We start from the raw sequence: 14,057 nt of genomic DNA on the forward strand, positions 1-14,057 counted from the left end.
TTGTGTAGTTTGTGCTGAAACCTGTTAAAATGCACTTAATTTTATAAATATTTTTAAGCTGATCCATTCACCTCAAGCTCCCTCATCAATTGTTATGTAGTGAACATTAGTGGTGTAGTGTACAACAGTTTGTGTATAATTCATGTAGTGCATAATTGTTTCTCTGGGCAAGAAACTTTACGATAATTGCCTCTACCTAGTGATCGATTTCGAGTAATGCGGTGGGTAGTACAAAATTTAAGTCATAAGTAGAGTAGACAACCGGAAACAGACATTGCTGTCGGCTGCAGCGTGGCTGCGTGGGTCAGGTGTATGTCGGAAGGCGTACACTGATGCATAGCGCTCAAGTCCGCTTTCCCGCAATGCAGGATAAAGATAAACAAACAAACAAAACAAACAATGCAGGATAAAGATAAACAAAAACAAAAAAAACAAACAGTTGAGTTGAGACTAGAACTAGAGCCTTTCCAGTAATCCTCTGGCTCGGCTACTGGTAGCGCAATGGGGGTTAGCTGGGTGCAACCTAGTTTGTACCTTGAACCATTCGTACAGTCAGTTTGTACCCTGAAAAGATCGAGAGAAAAAATTAAAAAAAGCCGAAGTCGCTGATTGCAGTTTAATAGCACAAAGCCGAAGTCGCTGATCGGAGTTTCCCCAAACAATTTGAAAGGAACTCGAGGGTTAGGGTTAGCGGAAACTGCGAAACTGCGGAAAAATGTTTGCGAAAACTGCGATCAGCGGACTTCGGTTTTGAGCTATTTTTTCTCTCGATCTTTTTAGGGGGAAAGTTTTAAAATGACTGCGGAAACTGCAATCAGCGATTTCGGCTTTTTTTAATTTTTTTTCTCGATCTTTTTAATTTCAAGGTACGAACTGACGGTCTGAACTGTTCATGGTACGAACTAGGTTGCATCCGCGCAATGGAACTGTTGGATTGGTTCATCAACGTCGCAAATTTAACGATTTGACTTCTCCGTGCATGTGGCTGTACAATACACAAATTAAATTTGTTAGACAAGTGAAATATTTAGGAATACTGATTGATGATACTATCACTATCAGTAATGATGCTGACATTAAGAGGCAAGTGCAATCTCTTTTTGTTGCTGCCAATCAGCTTAGGTCCAAGTTTTCAAATTGCTCTACCAATGTTAGAAGTATAATGTACCAATCTGGGTTTTTTTTCCTGCTGAGACTTTTCGGTCATTTGTCCCAAATGACTTGAAAAAATTCGGTCATTTTTTATTCATTTCGATAATTTTTTGTGATAAAAATATTTCCTTTCAAGTAGCTTATACAAACCAAAATTTGCACTTCCTGACTAGCTACAACAAGTTTCGCTGAGAAACATTGTTTTTTTCGGACTTTTTGACCAAATTGACTATATATTTTTTCGGACAGTTTGACCGAATTGACTATATTTTTTTCGGACATTTTGCTAAAAAATCGGTCAGACCGATAAATGACCCAAAAAAAACCCACGTACCAATCATATTGTATGCCAACTTATGGTTCTCAGCTATGGTGTATGTAATTATAAAACTTGTGCTTTAAATTGTATACAAGTTGCTTACAAAGACTCATACAGAATTATTCACAATTTGTTGAGATACTATTGTGTACAAACAAAAGTTCATGAATCCGGGGTGGTAAAATAATATACCCTCCGCCCATGAGGCTCAGACAATGATGACGATGATCAAACAGTACCCACAGTCGGGTTATATTCAATTATTTTAGATATTTTGTCAGTACATGCTGTATTAGGCCATATATAGCTGGGTTTTTTTTTTTGCTGAGACTTTTCGGTCATTTGTCCCAAATGACTTGAAAAAATTCGGTCATTTTTTTATTTATTTCGGTCATTTTTTCGGATGAAAATATTTCCTTTCAAGTAGCTGATACAAACCAAAATTTGAAATTCCTGACTAGCTACAACATTTAGTTTTGCTGAGAAACGTTGTTGTTTTTAGACATTTTGACCTAATTAACAATATATTTTTTTGGACATTTTGACCGAATTGACCATATTTTTTTCGGACACTTTGCTAAAAAATCGGTCAATGACCAATAAATGACCGAAAAAAATCCCCCAAGGCCATAGTACTATATAATTTAGCTTATGATAATGAAACACTTGACAACTTTTTAGTTCAAAGTATCAATAGGAAAAGGTTAGTGAATTTGTTTATGGTAGTTACAATAGTTTGCCTGCATGGGTCCTTTTCTAAAGGCATCAGTTGTTGCTCTCTTATCTCACGCTTCAGAAACAGTTACTAATTTATTTGTCTTGTCTCCTTTCACCATTGGATAGCGGCATGTCAATGCCAAACTTCCTTGAAACAAGATGGTTGAAGCGAGCAAGAATTGGCCCAGCTGATGTTTACCCACAGGTATGCAGAATATTGTTTTTTTTTTTAGTTTTTTGCTTGTTCTGACTGAGCAACCTTCTCTGATGCAAATAATAATTTTAAGCCTATCCTCTTATTAAAGCCACATTTGTTCTGCCCCAACGTGGACCTTACAACTTATGAATACTTTGGTTTTTAAAAGTAATGCCGGCTTGCGTTGCCGAGTGGTAAGAACGTCTGCGCGACGTTCGAAAGGACGTGGGTTCGACACCGCTCCAGAGCATGCGGCTGTGTCTCGACAAGACACTTAAAGACCAAAATAATGGGAGCAGCTGACTCGATAACTGTATATGTATAGTTCCTTCGCTGCTTCCAGTCGTCTGCTGTGTTGCATATGTAATCGCAGTGTACTGTATGTTGTCGCAATGGGCGCAAAATAAAACATATTATTATTATAGTAAAATATTATAATTTTTTCAGAACCCTAAACAAAAAGAAGATGAACTAACTTCAGTGAATGTGAAGCAAGGGTTCAACAATCCAGCCTTTTTCAATGAGGAGTATGAAAGTGCCCATTTGTACAGCATTGATACCAACAAGGTAACATGGTCGGCATCAAGCCTATGTACAAAAAGGCTATGAAATTATTTGTAAAAGTTGTGTTCTATGAAAGTTTTTGCACATACTGTATGCAAATACCAAATATAATACTTATTTTAGACATATCATAGATGCAAAACAAAGTGCCAGTTATTAAATGTAGTAGTCTAACCAATGTGGTGTTAGTGTCGTTGTTCAGTGAAAACAGTGATGCATGGGAAATGAAAGCTTTGTTTGAGCATTTTTCTTACTCAGTTGAAACATTACAAAGTATATCCAATTGCTCCACAGTATCATCTTGATATTTTCTGCTTTACTTCTAAGTAGAGTGCATCTATGATGTGGTCGTGTTATTTTTTTCCAGATCAATTTAAGTTTTTCAAACTTGCTTACGCACAAGCAAGTTATCAACACGTTCAATGATGCGGGAAAAAAGAGACCTCAAGTGGCTAAAGAAAACTTTCAATTGGTAGTGTAGAACATTAAATATTATTTTGTCAGTGCAGTGTTACTTGCTTATTCAAAACTGTTTTGAGTTTTTGCAATGTATCTACTCTTACTCCTCATCAATGTGTATTTTACATTTGCAATCATGTCACTAAGCATTTTTAGCATAGAAATTACCATTAATAATAGGGGTCTGCTACTATTCGGCTAGTCCGATTGGGCTGATCCGATTCGGCTAGTCCGATTCGGCTATTACCCTTTTCGGCTACAGCCCGATTCGGCTAGTCCGATTTGGCTGATCCGATTCGGCTAGTTCCCTATTGGGCTACAGTCTTTATCGGTTAGTTCCCTATTCGGCAATTTTTTGAAAATCCAACGATAATCCTTCTGTAATCCAACATCGTTTCTTTTGCATTCTGACAAAGAAAAACAAATTGAAATGAAATTTAGCGAAAAATGTTTGAACTATTAAATTGAACTGTTTGCTCACATAAAATGGACAACGACGTCTTTTGTTTATTTAGAGAATGTTGTAATATCGCTTCTTTTATAGTTGAAATCATCGAAGCTTTAGATGAGTGGGGTTTAGACCTAACCATAGAGATCTTAAAACTAAAAAGCGAATTAAATTTATTTTTGAACTATCAATGTTTGCTCAGATAAAGTTGACGTGTATCATGCGTCGCTGTCTGCATGCAAACTTAGAATATATTAGAATCCTCAACTATTACAAAATTCTAAATCCAACGACGCCTTCTGTTTATTTACAGTAGAGAATTTTGTATTTTGATCTCGAAGCTTTAGATGAGTGGGGTTTAGACCTAACCACTGAGATCATAAATCATATTTATGACACCGGAAACATCCCTAGTGATATGGTACGTTCCATATTCATAACTTTACCAAAGAAAATCGGAGCAACAGAATGGTCACTCCACAGAACAATTAGCCTTGTGAATTACGTAACAAACAGCTTACTCCGAATCATGTTGATGAGATTGAGACCAAAACTACAATCGGAAATTTCAACAGCACAGTTTTTGTTTGTACCAGACAAAGGGACCACAAAAGGAATTTTTACATTAAAAATGATAACAGAGAAATGTATGTCCGGTTCTTCTGTTTATTTAGAGAATTTGTATTTTAATTCGACAATATGGTATCTTTTGCATTCTTGCATTTTATCCAGTGTTTACCTTTGAGGGCCTTCCCAGACGGCAAAATCCGTCATTTTTACATTTATTCAACGTCTGCAGACGTTGAATCAATGTAAAAATGACGAGTTTTGATGTCTGGGTTCGTTCAAAATATGTGTTTTACATGAAAACAACAGTTTTCATGATTACCAATAGGGGTTAATGAGATAAAGTCTCAGCGAAAACGTGTCAACGAAAAAGACAGTTGCCAAATAGCGTTTGCCATAAAAGATGAAGTTAAAACCTAAGTGGCAGTTTAGAGTAAACCTGGGTTTCGACGTTACATGACCTGAAATGCCTTTGGTTAGTTTCATCGTTAGACTCTCAGTTGATGTTACTTGATCATGGCAGAGGAATCGATTAGTAGGCTACGCAGCGCAAAGGTGAGGTTTTTCTGCATGATGGCTACATGTTTCAACTAGCTCAATATAGTCCAGACGGGCTTAAGAAATACTGGCGTTGTTCCCGACGTGATGACAAATGCAAGGCTCGCATCCACACTTGTGCGGCAACAAATCAGGTAATAATGTGTGTTATGATGACTATATTTTGATCATTTGAGAAAATGTGATAAGAAATGTCAAGTACTTGAATTGTAATAATCGCAACCATTGTTTCACCTGCATTGACGTTGGACCTGGGAATGCACCACGGACTGGCCTACCGTAATAATTACAACTGCTTTGATAGTGACGTTGTGTTATTACTTATTACTAGGGCCATTTTTTTACCTAAAAAATTGAAAAATATGACTTTATTTTTTGAAATATATGATAATATATGACTTTGTTTTAAAGCATCAAATTTATGCTAATCTCTAATTAATAACTCGTATGTAAGTTTTTACATGTATTTTGAACAATAACACACTCGAACAACTAACAAAACACTTCTATTTCGGTGGAAAATCACTACAAAAATTCAAATGTCTTATGCATCCACTGGCGCCGACTTACGGGGTGGCCAGCCACGCCACCCCATAACCTCTATGGCATGATGGCAGCCACCCCGTTTAGGTTACATTACTTACTGCAGTGCAAATAAATGTAATTTGAACGGACGTTTAAATCTTTTTTTGATCATTGGTTTTCGCTTCAAGTCCACGTAAAGCAAGAGGGGAACCAATACAGTATTGCGAAGAAAATGATTGTTTTTGTCACGTAAGCATGATACTCGCGTAACATCAAGCAAGCTACGTGAAGGTTACGCAACACGTGGCTACGATTTTTTTCCTTGTTGTTGCGATCGTTTTATTTGTTACTTTTCATAAGTCATTGTTACATTTGTTAGGTTTACAATGGGATTTATTAATCAATAAAATACGATCTTTCCATTGCTTCTCCCAAAAATCTTTTTTGAAAAATTTTAAACTGCTCAATATCGCTATAAATAATGACAGCTATAAAATACTCGGACATAAAATTATCTCGATGATTGATAGCTCCACCCCCTAAATGAATATATATTTTCAAATTTCATTAAAAAATGCAATTTTCGAATGCTTAGTAAAAATCAAACAAAAACATGCAGTTTGAAAGTTTATAGGTTGCCATATTGTGCTATCTGCCACCCCGTGCAAAAATAAAAGTCGGCGCCTATGTGTAGGCCTACCTACCAAACCAGCTACTTAGTAGTAAGAGTCAAAGCTCTGTAGTCGAAAAGTACCCTTGACTCTTGAGGTCTCCGCACTGGTTGACTTAGTCGCCGTTAATAAGCTGAACTATCGTAAGACCAAATTTTTCAAAATTGCGTTTTTGATTGATTTGATATCTTTATAAACTACAGTTTATTTTGTTAAAGCATCGTAAGTCCATCTGCTTTAGTTTTGATGATACAGAACGATGAACTATCGTAAATTGGAGTTACGATAGTTTTGCAAAAAAATAAAATAATAAAATGGGACTTACGAATACGATACTCTGCTCTGAAAGTAATTTTACACGTTTCATGTTAACACTCCCTTTTCTGTTAGTTAATTTTTCTTTCAATCGTTTTTTGCATGTTGATATTTAAGGCTTACTTATATTTCTTTCTATTTCGCATAACAATTTTGCTGTTTTATTGTAACTACATTTCGACAATTTTTTATTGTTAAACTATCGTATGTCCATATCATTTTTCTAACGTTCAATTTTTGCAAAAAAGAATTGTATTTTTTTTTTCAACAACAAAGCTCCATGAAAAAAAACAATGTATATATAGTTTTCATGTTTTTCCGTTAGAGAACTTTTAGAAAGATCAAACAATGTACGGTACAGCAAACACAGCGTGAACTTTAAAATTCAATTTTCTCAAAACTGCATTTTTTAAGTTACGACGGTTCAGTTTATTAGCGACGTAGTGGCCTACTGCAAGTGTTTATAATGTTCAGAGACTGGATTGTGTGTTGCAAAATAATGTGTCAAGATGATGTCACAATGCAAATTAACATCAAACAGCAAGCGCTATTACTAGGCTACAGAAAGTAATAAAAATGTTGCTTCCAATGCTTCGTGAGACTCAGCGTGAGAACTCTCATTACCTCCCTTATTGACAAATTATCAAATTTCAATGTCTACAGCAGCTGTTTGAACTGCATTTACAAAGTTACTCCGGCTCAATCTTTGTATTTTGAAGTAAAAATGAAGTCATATTTTATGATCTAAAACAGAAAATATAACTTTTTATGACTTTACAACTTCTTAAATAGACACCGTAGAAACGTCGTTGTTTCACTGTTATCGGTTTGACAACTTTCTGCATTACCAATAAAATATGACTTTAATGACTTTTACTGGCCCTACTTATTTCACAGGTAGTGAACACTGGCCTAAATCGCGATTTTTAGAAATGAAGACGATGTTCGATCAAGCTCAAACTTTCAGGAATGTCGTTTTATGATTATTCGCAAGAAAGAAAGTTTGTAGCAATGAAATCGGAGAAAAAGTCCGTTTCGACCCACCCTACTTGTTATGTACCGTATTGATTGTATTGACTTGTTAAACTAGGGATTGGATTTTTGTAATAGTTGAGGATTCGAATATATTCTAAGTTTGCATACAGACGGTGACGCAGGATACATGTCAAGTTTATGTGAGCAACATTATAATTTAATAGTCCAAAAATAAATTCAATTCGCTTTTTATGTTTCGCTAAATTTCAATTCAATTTATTTTTCTTTGTCGGAATGCAAAAGAAACGATTGATGATGATTATGTGTCTCATCTGATACAGACGTTGGCGATCATGGTCTTCCAAACATTTCTGTCATTTGCCATTCGTATAAAATCGTTCGTTTTGACTGTTGTGTTTGTGGTCCATTGATTCAATCTGTTTAAATAAATTAATCTTTGACGACCACTGCTTCTTTACCCATCCCAAATGTTTCCAAATCTCCATGTCTGTGAATATGACCTACAAATTGCATCTGGCGCCATCTAACTGTTCTTATTATCATATCGTTACTTATTGTCCAGCATTCACATCCGTAGGTTAGAATTGATTCTACATATGCTTTCAAAAGTTTAATTTTGGTCTTTGTTGTCATGTTGCGATTCCTGAAGACTGTGCCCATTTTACTGAAAGTATCCTTTGCTATAGCGGTTCTCTTTTTAATTTCAGTGTCACTTTGCCATTGCAAGTTATAGTGTACCCAAGATATTTCAATTTATCAACTTGTTTCACACCATTGAGTGCAACACACCATTGAGTGTATGGTTGCAATTTGGATAAGTTTTCTTTTTTGATACGGTCGTACATTCTGTTTTTGAATTTAACTCTAAACCCATTGGTGTACTGTTATTGACAGCACAATTTAATAAGTCCTGTAGATCGTTTGCAGATTCTGCTACCAGGACTGTATCATCATTCATCAGCGTATCTCAAGCTTGTTACATTTTTTACCCCAACCTTTACTCCATTCATATGTTCGATGTCTCTCAAAATCATCTCACTGTAAGCGTTGATAAGATCTGGAGATCGGACACATCTCTCTGTTATCATTTTTAATGTAAAAATTCCTTTTGTGGTCCCTTTGTCTGGAACAAATAAAAACTGTGCTGTTGAAATTTCCGATTGTAGTTTTGGTCTCAATCTCATCATCATGATTTGGAGTACCGTAAGCTGTTTGTTACGTAATTCACAAGGCTAATTGTTCTGTGGAGTGAGCATTCTGTTGCTCCGATTTTCTTTGGTAAAGTTATGAATATGGAACGTACCATATCACTAGGGATGTAACCGGTGTCATAAATATGATTTATGATCTCAGTGGTTAGGTCTAAACCCCACTCATCTAAAGCTTCGAGATCAAAATACAAAATTCTCTACTGTAAATAAACAGAAGGCGTCGTTGGATTTAGAGTTTTGTAATAGTTGAGGATTCTAATATATTCTAAGTTTGCATGCAGACAGCGACGCATGATACATGTCAATTTCATCTGAGCAAACAGTAATAGTTCAAAAATAAATTTAATTCGCTTTTTAGTTTTAAAATCTCAATGGTTAGGTCAAAACCCCACTCATCTAAAGCTTCGATAATTTCAAATATAAAAGAAGTTTAATAATTCAAACATTTTTCGCTAAATTTGTCGGAGTGCAAAAGAAACGATGTTGGATTTTGTTGGATTACAGAAGGATTATCGTTGGATTTTCAAAAAATTGCCGAATAGGGAACTAACCGATAAAGACTGTAGCCCAATAGGGAACTAGCCGAATCGGATCAGCCAAATCGGACTAGCCGAATCGGGCTGTAGCCGAAAAGGGTAATAGCCGAATCGGACTAGCCGAATCGGATCAGCCCAATCGGACTAGCCGAAACGGGCCATTCCGAATAATAGTAACAAGTGAAATTTACAAGAACAGTAGCATACTTTGCTTGTAGTGTGCCATCGATTCTTGTAGTTGCTGTGGCCACATTGGTGAGGTTATACTCTAATGATGTCATTTACTGGATTGCAGATTCCGGTTATAAACCCAAAAAACCGAGCTGCCATGCAAGGATGGTTTAAGGATTTGAGCTCAACAAAACCGCTTTCTCAGTTGTGCAAGAGAGTTCCAGTATTTAGCAAGAAGGAGGATATTTTTCAGGTAAAATGAGAGATAACACGTATGAAATGCGCCTTATTGCTCTAACAGCGTCACATTCATGACCATTGAATGTGCAGATTACAGTCCCTTAAGTAGTGCACTACACGAATTGGTTGTCATTGATTTATGTTGTATCTGGCTGTATGATTAGCCAATCAAACTGCTACCGTACACCACCGCTCCACTAGTTCAGTGTCATTTTGAATAAAGTTCAATGTTATTTGTGAAGTTGTTGGCATGATCCATTACCTGATATTTCATGCGACATTTATCTGCTAACTCGCAAACAAGTGATGTATCCTTAAGATCACGTAGTTGTATTCCAAAAGAAAGCAAATCAGCAAAACTTGGTATATTTGCAGAGTTTGGCTGATTATGAGATTCCTTTGGTTCGAGCGACGTGGTTCATTAAGATGACAGCTGCCTACCATTTAACCCAAACTGATGCAAAGATGAAAAAAAGAACAGCAAATGACCCAAACAGTGGTATGACATGTTGAACAAGCTGGTTTGTTTATTAACGTACACTACAAACCTAGAAGTATAGCCGCATGTTTTCACATTGGCACTTAATGTTAAAAAGTGATGATTTAGTATTTAAAAATCATTAATATTAGGGTATCACATACTTGATTAGATGTTGCACAAAGAGAGTGGAAACTCTGCCTTACAGAATAATAAATGAAAAAGTGTTGACACTTTTTTTATTTCATTTTGTGCTGTTTGGTTTTACGTAGTTCTTATTTTCTTTAAACATAAGTTGTCGATTACGGTTAGAGAAAATAAAACTTTTTGCAAAAATTACGCTTTCAAGCGAGTGGACTCAGTGGAGGTTGATTTGTTAACTTTTCTGGAATGTCAATATTAGCCACTAACTCTGCTGATCACATTTTTAGATTGGACCCAGGCGATCTGCAAATTTTTGCATGAGCAACTCAGCAAGTTGAATGAAGATAACGCCTTGCGGATGAACAATGTACCTTTGTCCACGCATATCAATGTCACAGTGGGGTCGGTTGGCGCTGGTGCTATCTACTATATGGGTGTCAACCTGTCCACCATTTCAAGGGACGAACTGGAGCGGCAATTGCAATACATATCGAATCTTGCCCATCATATGTACACAGAGGTAGGGTTTGTCTTATATTGGACTTGGACTATGGTGACTATCAGGCACAGGCCTTGCCAACGTGTGGGTCTATAATAATGACTTGAGCCTGATGTAATTTTGATTCTAAACACATTCTAAGCTCAATGTAGTTTATATTCTTAGATCGGTTAGAAAGCGTAACATCTTAATTTTCTGCGAAATATTTTTTCATATAGCTCAGTCTAATGCGGCTATAGTGTTCAATTGAGCACTGGCATCACTTGTTTTATTGGTGTCGTGATTTTAAAGGGGTTATTAGATCGTCAAGACTTTCTCTCCTGGTTAGTTGATGAGTTCGAGTGCATATCTTTGCGCGATGAAATTGCTCTCAGCTACTTCATGCCATTTGTTCTTCAATATGTGGAGGTGAGCTGCTATTCTACCTTTCAAGTCATATTAGTCTTGTTAAACCAAAAAGCAATAAGCATACGAAGCCGAGTAAAGTAATCAGATTTAACACATTTAAGTTTATTACAACATTTACAGAAAACAAAAAACTACATTGAAACAAATCTCATATCGAACGTTTTCGACATCACATGATGTCCTCTTCAGGAATAACATACAAGAATGCCATCTACATCTGAGCAAAATACCATGCTTAAAGATTCTAGATGTAGCCTAGGTATAATGCAATTTGGTTCAATGTAGTTTTTGTTTTCTGTAAATGTTTTAGTAAACTTAAATGTGTTGAGACGGAGCGATCACGTGTCTATCGAGCTGTCAATTCTTGCTGCACTCGTCTGCCGAGTAACAAACTTAAATATGCCTATGGTTTAACAAGACAAACTCTCACCAAAGCTCTATCATATTAGTTTACACAATAACGATAGCCTATTAAAGTTGACATTTCATCTTTCCACCAAGTTAATCTCACAGGTCGGTTTTGGACACCCTGAGCATCACGGTTTTATTATTCCAATTCAGAGAGAAATAAAAATAAAATTAGATTGTTTTTATGACAGAAAATTTTTCAGTCATTTGTGGGGCAATTTTACTAGTTATTTTTCCAACTTTGTAATTAGACATATATCTGGTCCCTGAAGAAGTTAATTGTGTCTGATTGACGAAACGTCGAAATAAATGCGAATTATCACCTGGAACATCTTACGATAGTTCAGCTTATTTTAACACCAGAATAGCGCATCGTGTTGAATTAATAAACACATGTTAATTTGGTTCCCTGTCTTCAGTGGTACTCTGCTGAGTATTAAAATTCGCAAGAAACAAGGTGTCAATATTAAATTTACGTTGTTGGCTTGTGTGATTGTTGCGAGATCGACGCTCACATGTGGATAGTATATTGTCTAAATGTTATGCTTTTTGCAAGCTTACTTACATTTGCTCCTCTTTCACCAGGAGGTCGTTGTCAACCAGCTTCTTGCCAGGAAGATGTGTTTTGTTGCTTCCCGCCACTTGAACTGGATCTTCCGGGATGGCAGCTCCAGGTCTACATCTCCTGCAGTCTCAGGGTAATGCAAGATGACAAGTTTTCTGAATTTTCTAAACACAAACGCACATTCACCAGCGTCCAGCAAACACTCATGTGGATAAACTTTAATTTTGAAAATACCCAAATCTTATTTGTATGAATATGTCACTGCTAATTTCAATAATAGTGCGAGTGTTGATATGGCGCTGTATTCATTGCAAAATGCGTTGCTCTTCAGCGCTTTACAAAGCATACAGTATAGAGGAGCAACTGAGTACATTATTACCCGAAACCATTCCATGCTTCTTTTGTTGTCACCATTTTTTCAAAAGTATTGCTCTGAGCAAAATTGGATTGAACTTCGCTGATATTTAAACATAATAATTTTTGTGTTTGTTGTATACAACTTATGAATTCCATTTGTAATTTTTTGACAACTTTGGCATGCAACGAAATGTAGTTTACAAATCTCTCACAACTAATATTTACATTCGTTTTTCATACGCTTTTAAACATTCGTTTTTCATACGCTTTTAAAGGACGGCTGCTGGAAGTTTGAGTACAAGTTCTGCTCTGGCTTGCATTTCCCAGACGCAACAACAGTGTCCTCCGCACCTGCGAAGCATCGCTCATACGCTGTCTTGCGCCATCCAATGTACGGCCATCACTTGCCCTGGTGCTCTTGTCTGGTATCCTCCTGCGGAACCCAAATCCTCTGGTTCGCCATTAGATCTTCTTCCTTGTGCCCCTTCTTCTCTTCCTCTGCCGGACTTGCCGAAAGATGACAGTGCTGCTGTGGAACGAGACATCCAGGCCAGGTACGGAAGTTGGCCCTGGTACAACAATAGGTTTGTGCTTGGAAGTACATAAGAAGCTTACTGTCCCCCACTTTTGATGCAAACTTCAGAAAACCGGACCTAGTTTTTGCACTTTTTCAGATGAGTTGTTTGCCTCTTGACATTTACATCGTGGTAGCAAAGTTTCGTTTGTTTTACCACAGCTAAAATCTATGTTTAACTTGAAGCAAGATTGTGGGTTAAACTCAAGTGATGACTAGTCTATGTTTAGACAATATGTCGCTGAAAAGGAACGGGAGATAATACAACGTTCTCTGGCCTCCGAGATGCACTGGTCTTCGGATAAGTGCCAAGAGTCAACCACAGGTAATGTTATTTGGTGATCTAACGTTGGAGCATCTATTTAAAGTGAAGAAGTAGTTTTCCCCCATTGCTATTGAAGACATGATATTTCTAGTTTGAAGTCATGCCATGGGTCAGGGTGAGCTGCTACAGCTTGGGACGCAACAGAACATCCTTATTCGTTGTCGTTGTCCAGGAGCTACACCAGTCCTGAAGTAACCAGGGTTGCCAAACGTTTTATTTAATAAGTTCCTTGATAAATTACTTTGCATTAGAAAAGCGTTCATTGCTTTACGTTCATGCATTAATTAAGGACAACTCTTGAATAGCTTAAATGTATAGCAGCACTTTAGTAATGATGACTCTTAGGCACCGGCAAGGTTTTTTGCAACCCTGGAAAGTTGGTTTAAAACGACCAGAATTCGACTGCTGTTGTGACTTAAGCTCCTGGAAGCATGTGATTATATCGTTTACAAACGGTTGCCAAACATTCCGTACTCTATTCATACCCAGACAGCAAAAATCCATGCGTTGATTCGACGGCTGCAATTCAATGTAAAAATGGCTGATTTTGCTGTCTAGGCGATGATGGGCTTTATCATTCTTTTTATATTTGTAGCTTCACAGTCAAGCTACCCAGGGCAAGGTTCGCCAATTGAACTGTTGTGGTTTCAGTTA

The 14,057-nt window shown here is 36.8% G+C and overlaps 1 protein-coding gene across 1 annotated transcript in view; it reads left to right on the top strand.

The window, feature by feature from the left end:
• The first annotated feature begins 2,160 nt into the window (after positions 1-2,160).
• LOC145777964 (mediator of RNA polymerase II transcription subunit 12-like protein) overlaps positions 2,161-14,057 on the top strand; it is a 38,712-nt gene continuing 26,815 nt past the window's right edge. Inside the window, exons 1-10 of the mRNA XM_082589336.1 lie at positions 2,161-2,393; positions 2,832-2,951; positions 3,316-3,420; positions 9,530-9,658; positions 10,021-10,144; positions 10,555-10,787; positions 11,058-11,174; positions 12,168-12,280; positions 12,780-13,058; positions 13,309-13,403. Of these exons, the coding sequence (XP_082445462.1) occupies positions 2,319-2,393; positions 2,832-2,951; positions 3,316-3,420; positions 9,530-9,658; positions 10,021-10,144; positions 10,555-10,787; positions 11,058-11,174; positions 12,168-12,280; positions 12,780-13,058; positions 13,309-13,403 (1,390 nt within the window). The 5' untranslated portion in view covers positions 2,161-2,318. The remainder of the gene's footprint in view (positions 2,394-2,831; positions 2,952-3,315; positions 3,421-9,529; positions 9,659-10,020; positions 10,145-10,554; positions 10,788-11,057; positions 11,175-12,167; positions 12,281-12,779; positions 13,059-13,308; positions 13,404-14,057) is intronic.

This window comes from Aplidium turbinatum, chromosome 10 (assembly GCF_918807975.1).
Source record: "Aplidium turbinatum chromosome 10, kaAplTurb1.1, whole genome shotgun sequence".
Lineage (NCBI taxonomy): Eukaryota > Metazoa > Chordata > Ascidiacea > Aplousobranchia > Polyclinidae > Aplidium > Aplidium turbinatum.